The following is a 16,793-nucleotide window of genomic DNA, read 5'->3' on the forward strand; positions in this document are numbered from 1 at the left end:
TTGTGGGTTTGCTGCTGCGGACATTTACTGCCTGCAGGATTTCCCCAGAGGAGGTTTTTACGATGTAACCTTCAGGAGTGCCAAGCTTTGCGAGCGCTTCCTGGAGGTTTTCAAGGAGAAAGGAGGTGAGGGCCCCCTTTCTGTATTGACCGCTGTCCCGCTGTTTGTGATGCCAGCACAGAGGAGCTGTATGGTGACTGTACACATGTACAACCCGCATGTGCCAGCAGTTGATGTCCGGACCTTCCTTGGAAGGTACATGAAGCTGGAAGGGGACCTAACATCATGGACCCCGTTCGGCATCTGGACCAGTAAGAGGCAAGTCAAGGTGACGCTGAGGATGGGCGTGGACGGGAACAGGGTACACCCACCGTCCAGCTTTACGATCGGCGGGAGCAAGGGCTACCTGACCTACGCAGGGCAACCTAAAGTCTGCCATGCCTGTGGTAGGTCAGGTCACGTGGCGGCCGACTGCAAAGCCACCATCTGCAGGAACTGCAGGGAGGAGGGACATCGTGCAAAGGATTGCCCACAAGTAAAAAGCTGCAACCTTTGCGGAGGAGAGGAAGGCACCAGGGTCCTGCGAGGATCACCAAACTGAAGCAGAAGCTGGGCAGGTGGACGCTCCAGTCTTTCTCCATCGTGGGTAATAACCTGGTTGTCAGGTGTGAGGGGCTTTCGGTACTGTTGTATGTGGCGCAGGCCTGGCCTATTCCCTGGACCTGCGCCACTGCGGTCACCCAGGCCATCTTCCACTTCATTTGGGGCTCGAGGACGGACCGGGTCCGCAGGGACACCATGTACAAAGACCTGGAAAATGGGGCAAAGGGCGTACCGAACGCCACCCTCGCCCTGACGGCTACCTTTGTGTGCGGCTGCATCAAGCTGTGCGTGGGTCCTCAGTATGCAAACACCAAGTGTCACTACTTACTGAGGTCCTACCTGTCCCTGCTGGTGTTGCGAAGGATGGGCCTGGCCTCGTTGCCGCGGAACGCTCCGAGTAGTTGGACCGTCTCATACCACCTGTCCTTCGTGGAGAGATTTTTGAAGGGAAACACCTTTGACCACAAGGCCGTCAGGCAGTGGTCAGCACGTAGTATCCTCGAGACCCTTCGGGAAAAGGAGAGGGTAGATCCCGTCGTGTGGTTCCCCACACAGACTGCCAAAGTCGTTTGGCAGAATGCCTCATCGCCAGAACTTTCAAACAAGCACAAGGACATTGCTTGGCTGGCGGTGAGAGGGGCTCCGCCAGTGAGATCTTTTATGCATGCCCGGAATCTGTGCCAACGCATGCTGCCCTTGAGGCGGCTGCGGGGGGGGACGAGACTGTCGATCACCTCCTTCTGGAGTGTGCCTATGCGCAGGAGGTCTGGGGGGGATGCAGTGGTATTTGTCGAGGTTCGTCCCGAGCAGCTCCGTGATGCGGGACTCTGTACTCTACGGGCTGTTTCCCGGGATGCACACCGAGACGAACATCAACGGCGCCTGGAGGACCATCAATGCGGTGAAAGACGCTCTTTGGTCTGCCAGCTGAAAGACCCTGACAGAATGTTGCAGACTGGCGCACTCCAAGGTCCAGAACTACGTGCTGAGGGACGCGCTAAAGCTTGGGGCAGCCGCTGCCAAGGCACGGTGGGGAAAGACCACGGTATGAAACCCCTCGTCCAGAATAGAAAAAAGGGCCCTATCTGGTAACTGGGCCCAGCTGGCGCCTTCCCCAGCTGGTCAGGGGGCCAACGGGGACTGTGTGGGGTGACAACTGCGGGGCTATTTTCTTTGCTTTGTTTTTTTTTTCTTCTTTGTTTGTTTTTTTCCTTCAGTTGGTGTACGTACCCCCTGGGTAACCCGGAGTGGCTTGCATGACTGGGTAGGTGTATAAATATGTTTTATTTATTGTACATCTTATGAATAAAGTATATTTTTTCAAATAAAAAAAAAGTGACGAAACGTCTGAAAACTAACCTTCCAGCTCAGCGAGCAAACTCACATCCAGAAATGTGGCATGTTACTTAAATGGAAAAATGTTGCGAAAATGTGATACATCCAGGGATCTGGGTGTCCTGGTACATGAATCACAAAAAAGTTCACATGCATATATGGCATATGAACAGGAAAGCAAATTGAATATTCCTGTTTATTGCAAGAGAAATGAAATTTAAACAAGTAGGAAAGTTTTGCTACAATTGCATAAGGCACTGGTGAGACTATCTTGAAAATATGTATAATCTGGACTTCTTGTTTGAGAAAGGATATGAATGTTTATAATCAGTTCATACCTACTTAAGGACTAGGAGCAGGAGCAGGAAATTCAGCCCCTTGAGCCATTTAATACAATCATCACTGATCACATTTTGGCCTCAACTCCACTCCCCATAATCATAGAGTCTTGGAGTCATACAGCATTAACACAGGCTCTCTGTCCAACTAGTCCACGCGAACCGTGTTCCCAAAGTAAACTGGTCCCACTTGCCCGCGTTTGGCCTCTTTCCCTCCAAACCTTTCTTATCCATGTACCTACCGAAATATCTTTTAATTGTTGTAACCGTATCTGGAGTCACTGCTTCCTTTGGCAGTTCATTCAACACACAAACCACTCTCTGTGTAAAAATGTTGCCCATCACGTCCTTTTTAAAACTTTCTCTCTCACTTTAAAAATATGTCCCCCTAGTTCTCCTACCCTGGGATAAAGACCCTTTCTATTCACCTTATCTGCGCGCCTCATCATTTACAAATCTCTATAAGCCTAACCTCCTAGCTCCAACGGAAAATGTTCCAGCCTATCTTTCTAAGTCAAACCCTCTATTCTCAGCAACATCCTGCTAAAATTTTTTTTCTGAACCCACTCCAATTTAATAATATCCCTTTTTCTAGCAGAGCAACCTGTACTACCCACAGTACTCCAGAAGTAACCCTCTATAATCAATTAATAATTAGAAGTCTATCTCCTCAAATTTATTGATTTCCTAGCTTCCACCACATCATGATATACAAGGATCTGTGTGGTCTGATGCATGAATCACAAAAAATTCAGAAAAGGTTCACCCGCCCAACTGGTTCCTGGGATGATGGACTTACCATAAGAGGAAGGTTGGACAGACTGGTTCTGTATCCATTGGAGTTTAGAAGAATGAAAGGTGATTTTATCAAAACATATAAGATCTTGAGAGGGATTCACAAAATGAAAGACAAGTGTGATGGAGCAATGTTCAGTCAAGGAACTCAAAAGGGAGTTTGGCTGTTATTTGAAAATACAAGGCATGGATGCTGTGAGCATCCAGTTGGGCACAAAGTGAGTGAATGCTATGAAGCCTGTTCCAGTCCTTAAGCTGGGTGCTTGTGGGATAGTCAGCATGCTTTTGTGCAAGGAAAATCATGTTTCACAAACTTGATTGAGTTTTTTTGAGGAAGTTACCAAAATGATGGCAGTGCAGTAAACGTTGTTTGTTTGGATTTTAGTCAAGCCTTTGACAAGTTTAAACATGGTAGACTTATCAGTAAAGTTAGGACGCATGGATTCAGGGTGAGCTTGCCAGTTGGATACATAATTGGCATAATGGCAGGAGGCAAAGAGCGGTGTTGGAGGGTTGCTTTTCGGACTGGAAGCCTGTGAAAACTGGTGTTCCACAGGGATCAGTTCTGGGTCCTCTTTTGTTTTGTCATTTATATAAATAATTTGGATGAGAATACAGAAGGCTTGATTAGTAAGTTTGTGAATGACACCAATATTGGTGGCATTGTCATCAGTGAAGATGGCTTTCTAAGATTACAAAGGGATCTTGATCAAATTCATCAATGAATGGTGATCTTTCTAAGATTACAAAGGGATCTTGATCAAATTCATCAGTGAAAAATGGCAGATGGAGTTCAATCTGGATAAATGCGAGATATAGCATTTTGATACAATAAACAAGTATAGGGCTGATACAATTAATGGTAGGGCCTTGGGTAGCATTGTAGAATAGAGGGACCCAGGGGTGCAGGTACATAATTCCTTAAAGTTTGTGGTACATATAAACTTTAAAAGACATTTGGCACACTTTCATTGCTCAATCTGAGTATAGGACTTGGGACATTATTTAAGTAAGATGTTTGATAATGTTCCCCATGGAAGGCTCATGCAGAAGGGAAGAAGGCATGGGATAGGGGAAAATGTGCCAGATTGGATACAGAGTTGGCTGACCCTGAGAAGACAAAGGGTGGTAGTGGATGGAAAATATTTAATATGGTGCTCAGTTACGAGTGGTGTACCACAAGGATCTGTTCTGGGTCCTCTTTTATTTGTGATTTTTGTAAATGATTTGGATGAAGGAGGGGATGGTGGATTAGTAAGTTTGCGGACAACATGAAGGTGAGTCGTGTTGTGAATAGTGCAGAGGGCTGTTCGAGTTACAAAGGGACATTGATAGGATGCAGAGCTGGCCTGAGAATTGGCAAATGGAGTTTAACTCTGAAAAGTGTGAAGTGATTCATTTTGGAAGAACAAACTTGAAAGCAGATTACAGGGTTAATGGAAAGATTCTAGGCAATGTGGAGGAGCAGAGGGATCTTGGGTTCTTGTTCCTGACAAGCTGCCACCCAGTTGGATAGAGTTGTTAAGAAGGCGTATGCTGTGTTAGCTTTCATTAATAGAGAGATTGAGTTCAAGAGCTGTGAAGTTATGCTCCAGCTATACAAAAGCCTGGTTTGGCCACAGCTGGAGTATTGCGTTCAGTTCTGGTCGCCTCATTGCAGGAAAGATGTGGAAGCATTGGAAAAGGTGCAGAAGAGATTTGCCAGAATGTTGCCTGGAATGGAGGGAAGGTCTTATGAGGAAAGGTTGAGAGAGCTAGGGCTTTTCTGGGGACTAGGCAAATGGATGATAGTATAAGGTAGGGGTAGAGGTTAGATAGATCTTAGGATTAGGGTAAAAGTTTGGCACAACATCATGGGCCAAAGGGCCTGCACTGTGGCTGTACTGTTCTATGTTCTATTATATTGAGGTTGCACAAGACACAGGTCTGTCTGGGTAAAGAAGTTTCTCCTCATCTCATTTCTAGCTCTGCTGTTGACAAATCTCGGACTGACAGATCAAATAGTGGAAACATAATATCCTTCTTTATGCTGTCATAAGTGTTCAAATTTGAACATCTGAATCAGGTCATATTGTAATTTTAACCCGCAATAAGCTCATGTTTTAACCCATTTTGAGGAAGGGTCACTTGACCTGAATGTTGGCTGTGATTTCTCTCCGCAGATGCTGCCAGACCTACTGAGGATTTCCAGTAATTTCTGTTTTATTTCACCATTTAATTTTCTCTGCTCAAAGGATAATAAACCTATCTTTCCTTGTATGTAAAGTCCCTTATTCCTGGTATCCTTCTAGTAAATCTTCTTCACAATCTCTCCAGGGTTTTAACATCTTGTCCTGAATAAGATACTCAGAATGGAACACAATACACCGAATGTGGTCTAACCAATGCTTTGTAGAAGCATAACATGACTTCCTTGCTTTTATAATCTGTGCCTCTATTTCTGAACCCAAGGATTGTATAAGCCTTCTTAACTGTTTCAACTTGCCTGGCCAGGCATCCTTATAAGGGGTAATCCTGTTAGAATTGTGATGAGGAGAAATTCTTTCACTCAGAGTGGTAAGCTGTGGAATTTGCTACTACAGAAAGTGGTTGAGGCCAAACCGTCGTATGTTTTCAAGCAGGAGGAATCATAGAATCCCTACAGTGTGGAAGCAGGCCATTTGGCCCATTGAATTCACATTGACTCTCCTAAGAGTATCCTAACCGGATCCAACTCAATTCCCTGCAACCCTGCATGCCCCATGGCTAAGCTACCGAGTCTGCACATTCCTAGACACCATGGGAATGTAGAATCTTGGGGCTGTGGACGGAAACCCCGTCTGACATGGGGAGAACGTGCAAACTCCACACAGACTGTCACCTGAGGGAGGAATTGAACCTGCAGATATGGTGCTGTGTGGCAGCAATTCAACAGTGGCTCAGCACTTGGAAGATGTAAGAGAATCAGAGGGCAGCTGAGTCATCACAGTGGGAATTCTGGGAGACATAACTGCAGTCGTCACGACTGTACAGGAGCCCTCTGCAGGACACCTTCCATGAAATGGCAAAGCAGGGAAGTGAATCTAAGTGTAGGTGAGAGTCATCACAGTGGGATTTTGGGGGATATTGCCACAGTAATTATGACTGTAAGCAGGCCAAGGAGAACCTGGTATCATGGCATGGTTAACCGCAATAGTGTTTCCTACTCTGACTTCTCCTCTGACCAAAAGTAAGAGGGTTCTGTGAGCAGGATGACTATAACTGTTGGTCTTAGATAATGCATAATGTACAAGGTATATTTGCTGTAATGGGCTGCTGAACTGTGCCTAGAGTGTACTCCTTTTCTGGACTGAACATCATCTGTTGTGACTTTAAATGCTGATTTGTGAGTGGCAGTCCTTTCCACAGCTGGCACAGATGAATGGCATTGGCCTAAATTGGCTGATGATTCTGAAATAAATAGGGAGAGAGGGCGAGGCGGACTGAAAATGGATAGAGGAGAAGAGAGGTGGGGAGGTCAGATATTTCAGAATCCTCTCCCCATCCCCCTTTTCTGATGAAGGGTCTAGGGCCGAAACATCAGCTTTTGTGCTCCTGAGATGCTGCTTGGCTTGCTGTGTTCATCCAGCTTCACACTTTGTTATCTTGGATTCTCCAGCATCTGCAGTTCCCATTATGTCTGGCTGATGATTCTTCCCTCTAGCAGGTTCTCTTTTCAGCAAATGTGGAAGTTATTTAGCATTTTTTCTTGTCTTGCATGACTTGTCCATGCCTTGTTGCTGTAAAGATGGATTATTAGAATACACGCCTGATCTTTGTATTAATTAGTTTGTATTGGTTAGTTTTCTGCAAGTCCACATTCCCAAATTGGCAATCCTGGTTTGAATACCAGAAATAAAAGTTGTTGGTAATCATTGATCCATAATCTGTGAGGCTGTCAATTACTGTCCTTTGAGGTTTCTTTTCATTCTTGCATGAGACGTGATCATCAATGGTTTTGGCAACCTATCTCTAACTATCTTAGTTTGGGTGGCTTTCTAAGCTTTTGGCAATTGTGTTGTAGATAACTGTAATGTAGAGTCACGTGTAGGCAGATAAGAATGGTAGATTTCTTCCCTAAAGTACACGAGTGAACAGATGGGCTTGTAACAATAATCAATGATAATTTCATGGATGCTGTTGCCAAGACTAGCTTTCAATTCCAGATTTTATTCAGTGAAATTAAATTCTACCAGTTGGTCTGGTAGGATCTGAATCCATGTTCCAGAGCATTAGCCTGATTTGTCTGATTAATACATCAGTGAACATTTCCACTAAGACACCATCAGCTCGTTGTGAACCTGTCTTAGAATGTTCAGTTTCCGCATCCTGACCCATAGCTTTAGTGTTCATAATGCTGATTGTTAGTTTGAACTCCCTGCAGGTCTAAAGGCCCTGATCAATAAGTTGCTGCAAGTGAACTTCAGTGCACCATGCCACCAGTGTTAACAGGAAATAGCAACTTATAAAGCAGGAGTTTAGACATTTAAGTCTTTCTGAGATGAACAATTTGCCCTCAAGTCTGATGTGCATTTAAGTGCCCCTCTCTGAATACCCATAGTGTGTGAAAACAACTCAGGCCAAAGAGGTTAATGCCAAATAAAAGCCTTTCTTTGCCCAACTGCTGACCCTGACAATGTTGATCTCGCTTCAGAGATAGAAGGAACTGCAGATACTGGAGAATCTGAGATAACAAGATGTAGAGCTGGATGAACACAGCAGGCCAAGCAGCATAAGAGGAGCAGGAAAGCTGACGTTTTGGGCCTCGACTGTTCTTCAGGAATGTTGATCTTGCTCTGTTATAACTGGCCGAACTGTGTACATTTTTACAGATTATGAGGTTATAATATTGCATGATAAAGAGATGGAACTTGTGAATATAATTTACTTAGAATCATGGCATTACCAAATGGTCACAGCACACCAGGTGACCTTACGGTCTATTAAGCCCATGCCATCTCTTTGCAAGAACACTAAAAATCTCTCTCCTGTCCTTTCCTTACAGCCTTGCAAAGTTTTTTCCTTTAGGTGCCTAGGTCCTTTGTATTTATCTACAGCAAGTTCCATGTTAACTCCCACTGTGCAAAATGGACTTGATTCACGAAACGTCTAGAAGCACAAACTGTGCATAAATGAGGCACACCAACAGCAGTAAGATTGTTTTCAATCACAATCAGTATTCTCACTCTAGCATTAACGTCAAGCAAGAGGTTCAATACGCTTTCAATAAAGAGTGCAGGAGGGCAAGTCAGGAGCACCACTAGGCATACCTAAAAATGAGGTGTCAATTTGATAAAGCTACTTGTGGGTCAGCAGTGGAAGCAGTGAATATTAGAGTAATAGGGTAATCCTACAACCAACAGATTAGTTTAAAGCTCTGTTATTTTGACACATTCAGCTGAAAATAGTGGCGGCCAATCAAACAACTAACCAGAGGTTAAGGTGCCGCAAGTATTCTCAGCCTCAATGATGGGAGAGTCCAGTATATCAGTACAAAAGGCAAAGCTGTATCTTCAGCCAGAAGCATCAGGTGGATGATCCATCCCAGCCTCCTGCTGCAGATCCCATATCACACATGTCAGTCTTCAGCCAATTCAGTTCACCCCATGTGATATCAACAAACAGTTGAACACACTTGATACTGCAAACAACATTTTCACAATAGTACTGAAGAAATGTACTCCACAACTAGCCATGCTCTTAGCCAAGCTGTTAGGCTGTTTCAGTACAGCTGCTGCACAGTGACACTGCAAAAAAAACTTGCTCAGATATGTTTTGTCCACAAATAGCAGGATATCCCCCAACCCTCCTGAACCCCTCACCCCTTTCCCTGCCCCAGCTAATTTCATCCCATCAAGGTGAAACTGTCAATAATTGGCAATAGTGTAGACGGTGCTGTAAACTGTACTATCAAACAGCACTTGCCCAATAACTCTGCTTTACCTCCACAGATACTGTCAGACCTGCTGAATTTCTCCAGTAATTTGTTTTTGTATTGAATATAAATCAGTTTGATGGCATGGTGATGATATACATCAGACTATCAGGCTTAGAATTACAATCAATTCATCCAGATTTCTTTAGTCAATTAAGAATAACCAGCTTATAAGAATAAAGCTTACTCAAATAAACATGTAAAAGTTATTGACACTAAAAGATTTAGACTATTCAGTAACAGGCATAAATTATATTCTAACATTTTGAACTTAACATGAGGCAAAAATGAGCAACAGATAAACAATGGTCTAACACACTATAGAATATATCAAAGAACAATTGTAATTGAGACAGATTCCATGGATTTCACAGCAACATACCCCCGTCCTCCTCACTTGCTAGTGGCAGTGTGGATCACCAATCTCACTGAAACTTCAGTTTGACTAGTCGGCCTTGAAACTGCTTTGAGCAGCTTATTCACAGACTACCCCATTGACTGTTCATGTTCTGGTATTTCACCTTCCTTTCCTGGATCTACGCTTGTCTGTATTCGGGAAACTGTACTCATAAGATGACTGCAGTTGATGGCTAGTTCTACCAAGGTAGTACTGGCCCTGGCAGAGTGAGTGCCAATCTGGCTCAGTTGCGCTGATCCTGGGTGTGAGGGACTGCCTTATGAGGAGAAGTTGAGTAGACTGGGCATGTACTCATTGGCAACCTTATTTGAAATATATAAGATTCTTAGGGGACTTGATAGGCTAGATGAGGAGAGGTTGTTTCCCTTGTGGTGGAGTCGAGGACCAGAGGCGATAATTTTAGAACAAGGGGGTCACCCATTGAAGACAGATGGGAGGACTTTTTCTCTAAGGATAGTGAATTTGTGGAATTCTGTATCACAAACAATTGTAAAGGTCAAGTCGTCAAATATATCCAAGGCTCAGACAGCTAAACTTTTAATCAGTAAGAGAATTAAGAGTTGCAGGGAATTTAATACAATGGCATGAGAGGGTTATGAGGATAAGTCAGGAAAGTGGAGTTGAGAACTATGAGATAGTCATGATCTCATGTAATGCAAAGCAAACTTGACAGGCTGAATACCCTATTTTTGCTGCTAAAGTATTATGGTTTAACATCCTTTCTGTTAGGAGAGATACAATGATCCAAATAATTGTTTTCAGTCTGCAATAAGATGGCTCTGGCTCAAACTCTTAAGCTTTCTTTTCTCCCCATGGATGCTGACTGATGCACATGAATTCATTTATTTTCTGTTTTCACTGACCTTAATGACTGCAATCTGCAATAAGAATTCTTCATGGCTACGCACAGTTGTTTCATTGCCACATCACTGATTTCAGTATTTTCCAGGCTGAAAAATTTAAAACCATTCTGATCAAAACTAATTCTCAGGTAGACCTGCCATTTCGAATTAAATCCAAATCAAAGGTATTTGATCAAGTGTCACGCAAAATACTTTTAAGTAGTAAAGCTTTGAATTTCAAGGTATGGAGATCAGCATGAATAAGAAATTAGCTAAGGGACAATTAGAGAATATTATATTATTTGTTCATAGGCTGTGGGCATCACTGGCAGCATTTATCACCCATCCCAAATTGCCATGGAACTGAATGGCATAGTAAAAAAAAATTTAAAGAACTGCAGATGTTGGAAATCAGAAACAAAATTGCCTGGAAATTCAGCAGCTCTGGTATAATCTGTGGAGAGAAGGTAGAGTGAACATTTCAGTTCCAGTAACCTTTCTTCAGAAATAACTTTGTGAATGTTATGGTGGCCATTTCAGAATCTGGAGTTGCATGTAGACTGGACCAGATAAAGAGAGCAAATTTCCTTCCCCAGAAGGGCATTAGTGAACCAGTGGGATTTTTACAACTATGGTAAAATGGTCATCATTATGCAAACTTTAATTCCAGATATTTATTGAATTCAAATTTCACTATCTACCAGAGTGGGAGTTGAATCCATGTACCCCTGGATATTGCGATGACTAACCCAGTGACATGACGACTATATCACCATTCTCTTTGGATTTTTGAGTCCTTGAAATTAAGTTAAATATAGCTGGGCAATTTACTTTCAGTAATGAGATAGTCAGTGTAAAAAATCAGAAAGGCTGCCCATGAGATCATAAGTTTGTCGTTAAAATGTATTTACTTCATAATGTCCATTTCTCCCTGACCTATGTAAGACTCCAGATCCATTTCAGTGAAGCAGCTGCATTTTTACTGCCTTCTGATGAGATTCACCAGACCATTCGGCTGCAACAAAACTGCTGCAGTCATCAGGACAGTGCAGAGGCTCAGTGATTAGCACGGCTGTCTCACAACACCAGGGGCCTGGGTTCAATTCCAGCCTTGGATGACTGCTGAGTCTGTGTGGGATTCCTCCAAATGTTTTTCTCTCAAAGTCCATTAGCATGCAGGCTTAATAGATTAGCCATGGGAAATGCAGGATTATAAGGTAGGGATATGGAGGGGTTGTGTGTTCTTGATGGACCAAATGGCCTGCTTCCACACTGTAGAGATTCTGTGATTCATCACACAAACTGCAGTTGTTCAAGTTGGCAGATCAGCACCCTCCTCAACAGGGACAAGTTGGGGTGAGAAAATAAATGCTATCTTTTTCAGCTATGGTCACGACTTTGAATGAGCAAAATAAGAAAACTCAAAGCCTTGGGACATAATACCAACATTGATTTCAGGAGGACATAAGCAAGCAAATAAACAGATCATATAATGGATGAATGCAAAACAAATTCCTAACAAATAAATGTGACCTGCACTGAACAAGCCTCCACAACGCTAACCCTGCCACCAAAACTAATGTCAAATACTATACTAAGAAGATAATGGCTGTTGCAAATTGATGACTGAGGACATAAACAAAAGTTCCCCAAAATGTGCCTCTGTAATCCAGCATTTTCCATATTCTTACGTTCATGTTCCTTATAACCAGAACCCCGTATGCATGGCTCCTATGTCCAAGCCTTGTGTATTGGATGATCCCATATGATCAGACATCGTATACTGAAGATTCCTCCCTCTTGATTATGTTCCAACAAGTCTAGTTACCGAGTGTTTGAAAACTATTATTTGATGGACTCTTATATGTACAAAGCTTTCTGATGAAGGGTCATAGAATCGCCCTTTGGCCCAACAAGTCCACACTGACCCTCAGAAGCATCCCACCTAGATCCATTCTCCCTATGACCCAACAAATCTACACATGCCTAAACTCTATGGGCAATTTCACATGGCCAATTTGCCTAGCCTGCACGTCTTTGGAGTGTGGGAGGAAACCAGCGTACCCAGAGGAAACCCATACAGAGGGGGGAGAATGTGCAAACTCCATACACAGAGTCACTAGAAGTTGGAATTAATTTCAGGTCCCTGACACTGTGAGGCAGCAGTGCTTACCACTGAGCTACCATGCGGTTATATTGGAATCACTATGTAACTGATATCAATTCATACCAATTGATACCAATTCATGGTAACCATTGCCTGACCAAAGAGAGCTTGATTTCCCACTTATCAATTAAAGTCATAGAGTCATTGAGCTGTATAGCATGCAACCAGGCCCCTTTTGTCCAACTCATCTGTGCCAACTAGATATCCTAAATAAATCTAGTCCCATTTGGCCCAAACTCCTCAATACCCTTCCTATTCATATACCCATCCAAGTGCCTTTTAAATGTTGTAATTATACCAGCCTCCATCACTTCCTCTGGCAGTTCACTCCATACATGCAGCACCCTCTGCATGAAAAAGTTGCCCCTTAGGTCCCTTGTAAGTCTTTCCCCTCTCACCTTCAACCTATGCCCATTAGTTTTGGACTCCTCCTTGTCTATTCACCGTATCCATGCCCCTGATGATTTTACAAACCTCTATAATGTCATCCCTCAGCTTCCGAGATACCCCAGGGAAGGAAAACAGCACCAGCCTATTCAGCGTCTCCCATTAGTTCAAACCCTCCCACCCTGGCAACATCCTTGTAAATCTTTTCTGAGCCTTTTCAAGTTTCACAACATCCTTCCTACAGCAGAGAGACCAGAATTGCGCACACATTCCAAAAGTGACCTAACCAATGTCACGTATAGCTACAACATGATCTCCCCACTCGTATACTCTATGCACTGACCGATAAAGGCGAGCATACCAAACACCTTCTTCACTATCCTGCCCACCTGGGACTCCAATTAACGGTTATTAGTTGAATGCCAATGTAATGTAAAGACATGAACATTGATATAATTATGCACCTACACAGATGACAGCAGGTAACTTTGCACTTATTCAAAACAACCTGAGAGAGTAGGTCCATCTTAAACTAGGTAAAACAGAATTCTGTCTCACATTGCGTCCGAATCTGCCCAGCTCTGTCCCACTCTATCCAGTCTCTGTCCCACACATACAAAACAACCATCAACTTTTATGCTCTCATTATCACAAATGCATTATTTACATTTAATTCTTCAACAATAAACACAAAATTTCTACCCTGGGTCTTCCTCTTATCATGCCTACGGGAATCTGTTTATGCTCTGTGGACTCTGTGGGCCTTATTGTGTATAAGGTTCCTCACCAGTAATTTCTGCTGACATGGACCCTTAGGCTCTCAAGGTCCATGCTTGCCAAGATATGCCTTACATGACTAGCTTGTAAGGCATCATCTTACTCCTGTTGTAACACCTGTTTGTAAAATCTTATTTAATTCCCACTGCAACACTTTGAGCTTGAACTGATACCAAATTGAATTCCTGGTCATTTGAGATTGCGAAGATGCCTAGGACAAGTTCAATCAAACTCATCAAGCCTTCAGTGCTGAAATGTACCCAGCACCCACAATGGTGTTAATATCTGATTTTATGTCAAAATATTCAATGGGAGCTGGAGGACTACACCCGTTTCTAGTCATTGGATTGTATGCATTCAATTCCAGACACATTTTTGCACAGCTTATTCATTCTCAGGACAGATGCTACTATTTGTTCAACCAGAAAGAAGTTTACTAACACACTAACCTGAAATCTGCTCAGGTTTATCTAGTTTAAAAGGCTTCAATGTATGATGAAGAATGAGCCTCATAATTTGACAAACTACTCCTTAGCTTCTTAAACTTAGCCAAGTGTTGTTTCTTATTATTATTCAGTTGGGTGAATTCATTTTGCATTTTCCTCAATACATTTTTCTAATCCTGGGATTGAATCTCTATATGGTCAATTGTCCTGCCATCATTCCTCTGCCCTTCAGAGTTGTGATATAAATTCCAACAGAGGACATTCTCTCCATATTGACCTTAATTTATAAAATTACGGTGATCATAACCCAAAATCACTTAAAGTAGGGAACTGACTTTAATTCAAAAGTAAGTGTACAGTGGTGTACAGTTATGGAAGGAGAACCGGGGCACCACCACCATATCATTTCACAAGCTTAAAAGACTGTCATCCTCTTACCAAAGTTCCTGAACTTGACTTTTGGATAAAATCAGGAGAGATTCGAAAAAGTTCACCAGGTGCTTTGTTACATCTTTTTGAACTAACCTGATGTTGCAAAAAATGAAAATTAAATGTATATTTATCAAAGTTAAAACCCACAGTCATAAAATAATTATTACATTAAAATAGCCACTGAAATTATAAGCTTTGAATTAATACATTAAAATTAATAGCTTGGCATTGTGCTTCAAATATCTTACTGCATTAATAAATATTCTGATTTCAATTTCAACTGGATTGTTCCTCATTTAAAATTGAAGAGAAGTTTTTTTTTAAATTTGAAGCCAACAACTGAAGGATCCCTGGACTCAAAATATTAATTCTGCTTTCCATCTACAGATTCTGCCAGACCTGTTGAGTTTCTCCAAAATTATTTCTAGATTTTTCTTGAATTAAAGGCCTTCATTTGTTTTACTTGGATTACTCTTATATAATTCTGTCTGCATATGCAAGGAGTAGTGGTAGGAATTGTAGCCATATCTGGGACCATATCCATAAATGTTAAAACGTTAAGGAATGAGGACATGGTAAAAATGCAAGAAGGTTAAATTTCTTTCTCGTTGGTTAACTCATCAATACCTGCAGTGATTGAAATGAATTTAGCGAGGTGAACCTCATAGAGTACAAGTTCCCAGATTGGGGCCAAGTGGCTCAGTGGTTAGAACATAGAACATAGAAAAGTACAGCACTGTACAGGCCCTTCGGCCCACGATGTTGTGCCGTGAAATAATCCTAATCAAAAAATAAAATAACCTAACCTACATTCCCCTCAATTCATGGATAGAACATAGCACTGCAGCCTCACAGAGCCAGGGACCCGGGTTCGATTCCCACCTCGGGTGACTGTCTGTGTGGAGTTTGCACATTCTCCCCGTGTCTGCATAGGTTTTCTTCAGGTGCTCCAGTTTCCTCCCACAGTCCAAAGATGTGCAGGCTAGGTGGATTGGCCATGCTAAATTGCCCGTAGTGTTCAGGGGTGTGGGGGTTATAGGGGGATGGGTCTGGGTAGGATGCTTGGTAGGTGGTGTGGACTTGTTGGGCCAAAGGGCCTGTTGCCATGCTGTAGGTAATCTAATCTAATCAGGGAGCCCTGCATGACAAACATAAACAGGAGTGTCAGAGGTTTTGTTCACTCTTCGAGAGTTTGGTCAGTGTCAAAGACTTTACATGTATAAATAAACAGTGACTTGGTTATGCGATAACAGCCTCTGTGGAGTTATTTCAGTGGCAGTGAGAGAAATGCATGTTTCTGAAAACATTTGCTCACAACAGTCATCTTTGAGTTATGATAGGCATTTCTGGCATCAGGCTATTTTTTTGGGCAGCTTGATTCATTCAAGCTTGCCATCGAAAACTGGGCCCAGTATGTGGAAAGAATGCATTTTTTTTTCTGTGCAAATGACATTGGAGTAGATGAAAAGCAATAGGTAATTCTCCCAACAGCTTTGTGGACCCATAGCTTTCTTTTTTATTAGGAACTTTCCCTGAGACATCTTTTAAGTACTGACAGATATAGTTAAGAAATATTATGACCCACCCAAGCCTCCTCTAATTCTGAGACACTATCAGTTTTACTCGGCAATTTGATAACCAGTTGAAACCATATCAGAATTTTTGACCAGGTTAAGACAACTGGCAGAGGCATGTGACTTTGTTTTAACCCTTAATGAGATGCTGAGAGACCATTTGGTATGTGAGATTAATGTTGTTACCATGTAAAAGCACCTAACTGGTGATGCCTAACTGGACTTCAAACTGGCACTATCACTGGCTTTATCATTGGAAAATGTGGCATGTGGAGCAAATGAGTTGCATGGTATTCCAATAGAAATTGACACCTTTGCCAGTCTGATTGAGCTTGGGAACACAAGTTGCATGAAGGCAATTGCATGACCTCACTCAGGACATATCCTGAACAGCAAAACTGCAAAACAAAGCCAAATGGTTAAAATTTTCTTCAGGATCCAGGATGGCAAGCCGTTGTGACCAGAGATAATGGGAACTGCAGATACTGAAGAATCCAAGATAACAAACTGTGGGGCTGGATGAACACAGCAGGCCAAGCAGAATCTTAGGAGCACAAAACTTGATGTTTCGGGCCTCGACGCTTCATCAGAAAGGGGGGATGGGGAGAGGATTCTGAAATAAATAGGGAGAGAGGGCAAGCCATTGTAATAGTTTCTGGTATGCACGCTCGACAAAGAAGAGTCTCAAGACCTAAATTGAATATGAGAACTTATAAATCAGCATCC

At 42.6% G+C, this 16,793-nt stretch overlaps 1 protein-coding gene across 2 annotated transcripts in view; it reads right to left on the minus strand.

The window, feature by feature from the left end:
- LOC125447197 (NACHT, LRR and PYD domains-containing protein 3-like) overlaps nucleotides 1-16,793 on the minus strand; it is a 110,613-nt gene that overhangs the window by 53,832 nt on the left and 39,988 nt on the right. The window contains exons 5-6 of one of the 2 annotated variants that reach the window (XM_059640762.1): nucleotides 14,500-14,586; nucleotides 10,306-10,392 (exon numbers count right to left, since the gene is read on the minus strand). In XM_059640762.1, the coding sequence (XP_059496745.1) occupies nucleotides 10,306-10,392; nucleotides 14,500-14,586 (174 nt within the window). The remainder of the gene's footprint in view (nucleotides 1-10,305; nucleotides 10,393-14,499; nucleotides 14,587-16,793) is intronic. The other variant, XM_059640764.1, reaches the window with a different exon arrangement.

The sequence above is a fragment of the Stegostoma tigrinum genome, chromosome 38 (assembly GCF_030684315.1).
Source record: "Stegostoma tigrinum isolate sSteTig4 chromosome 38, sSteTig4.hap1, whole genome shotgun sequence".
Taxonomy (NCBI): Eukaryota; Metazoa; Chordata; class Chondrichthyes; order Orectolobiformes; family Stegostomatidae; genus Stegostoma; species Stegostoma tigrinum.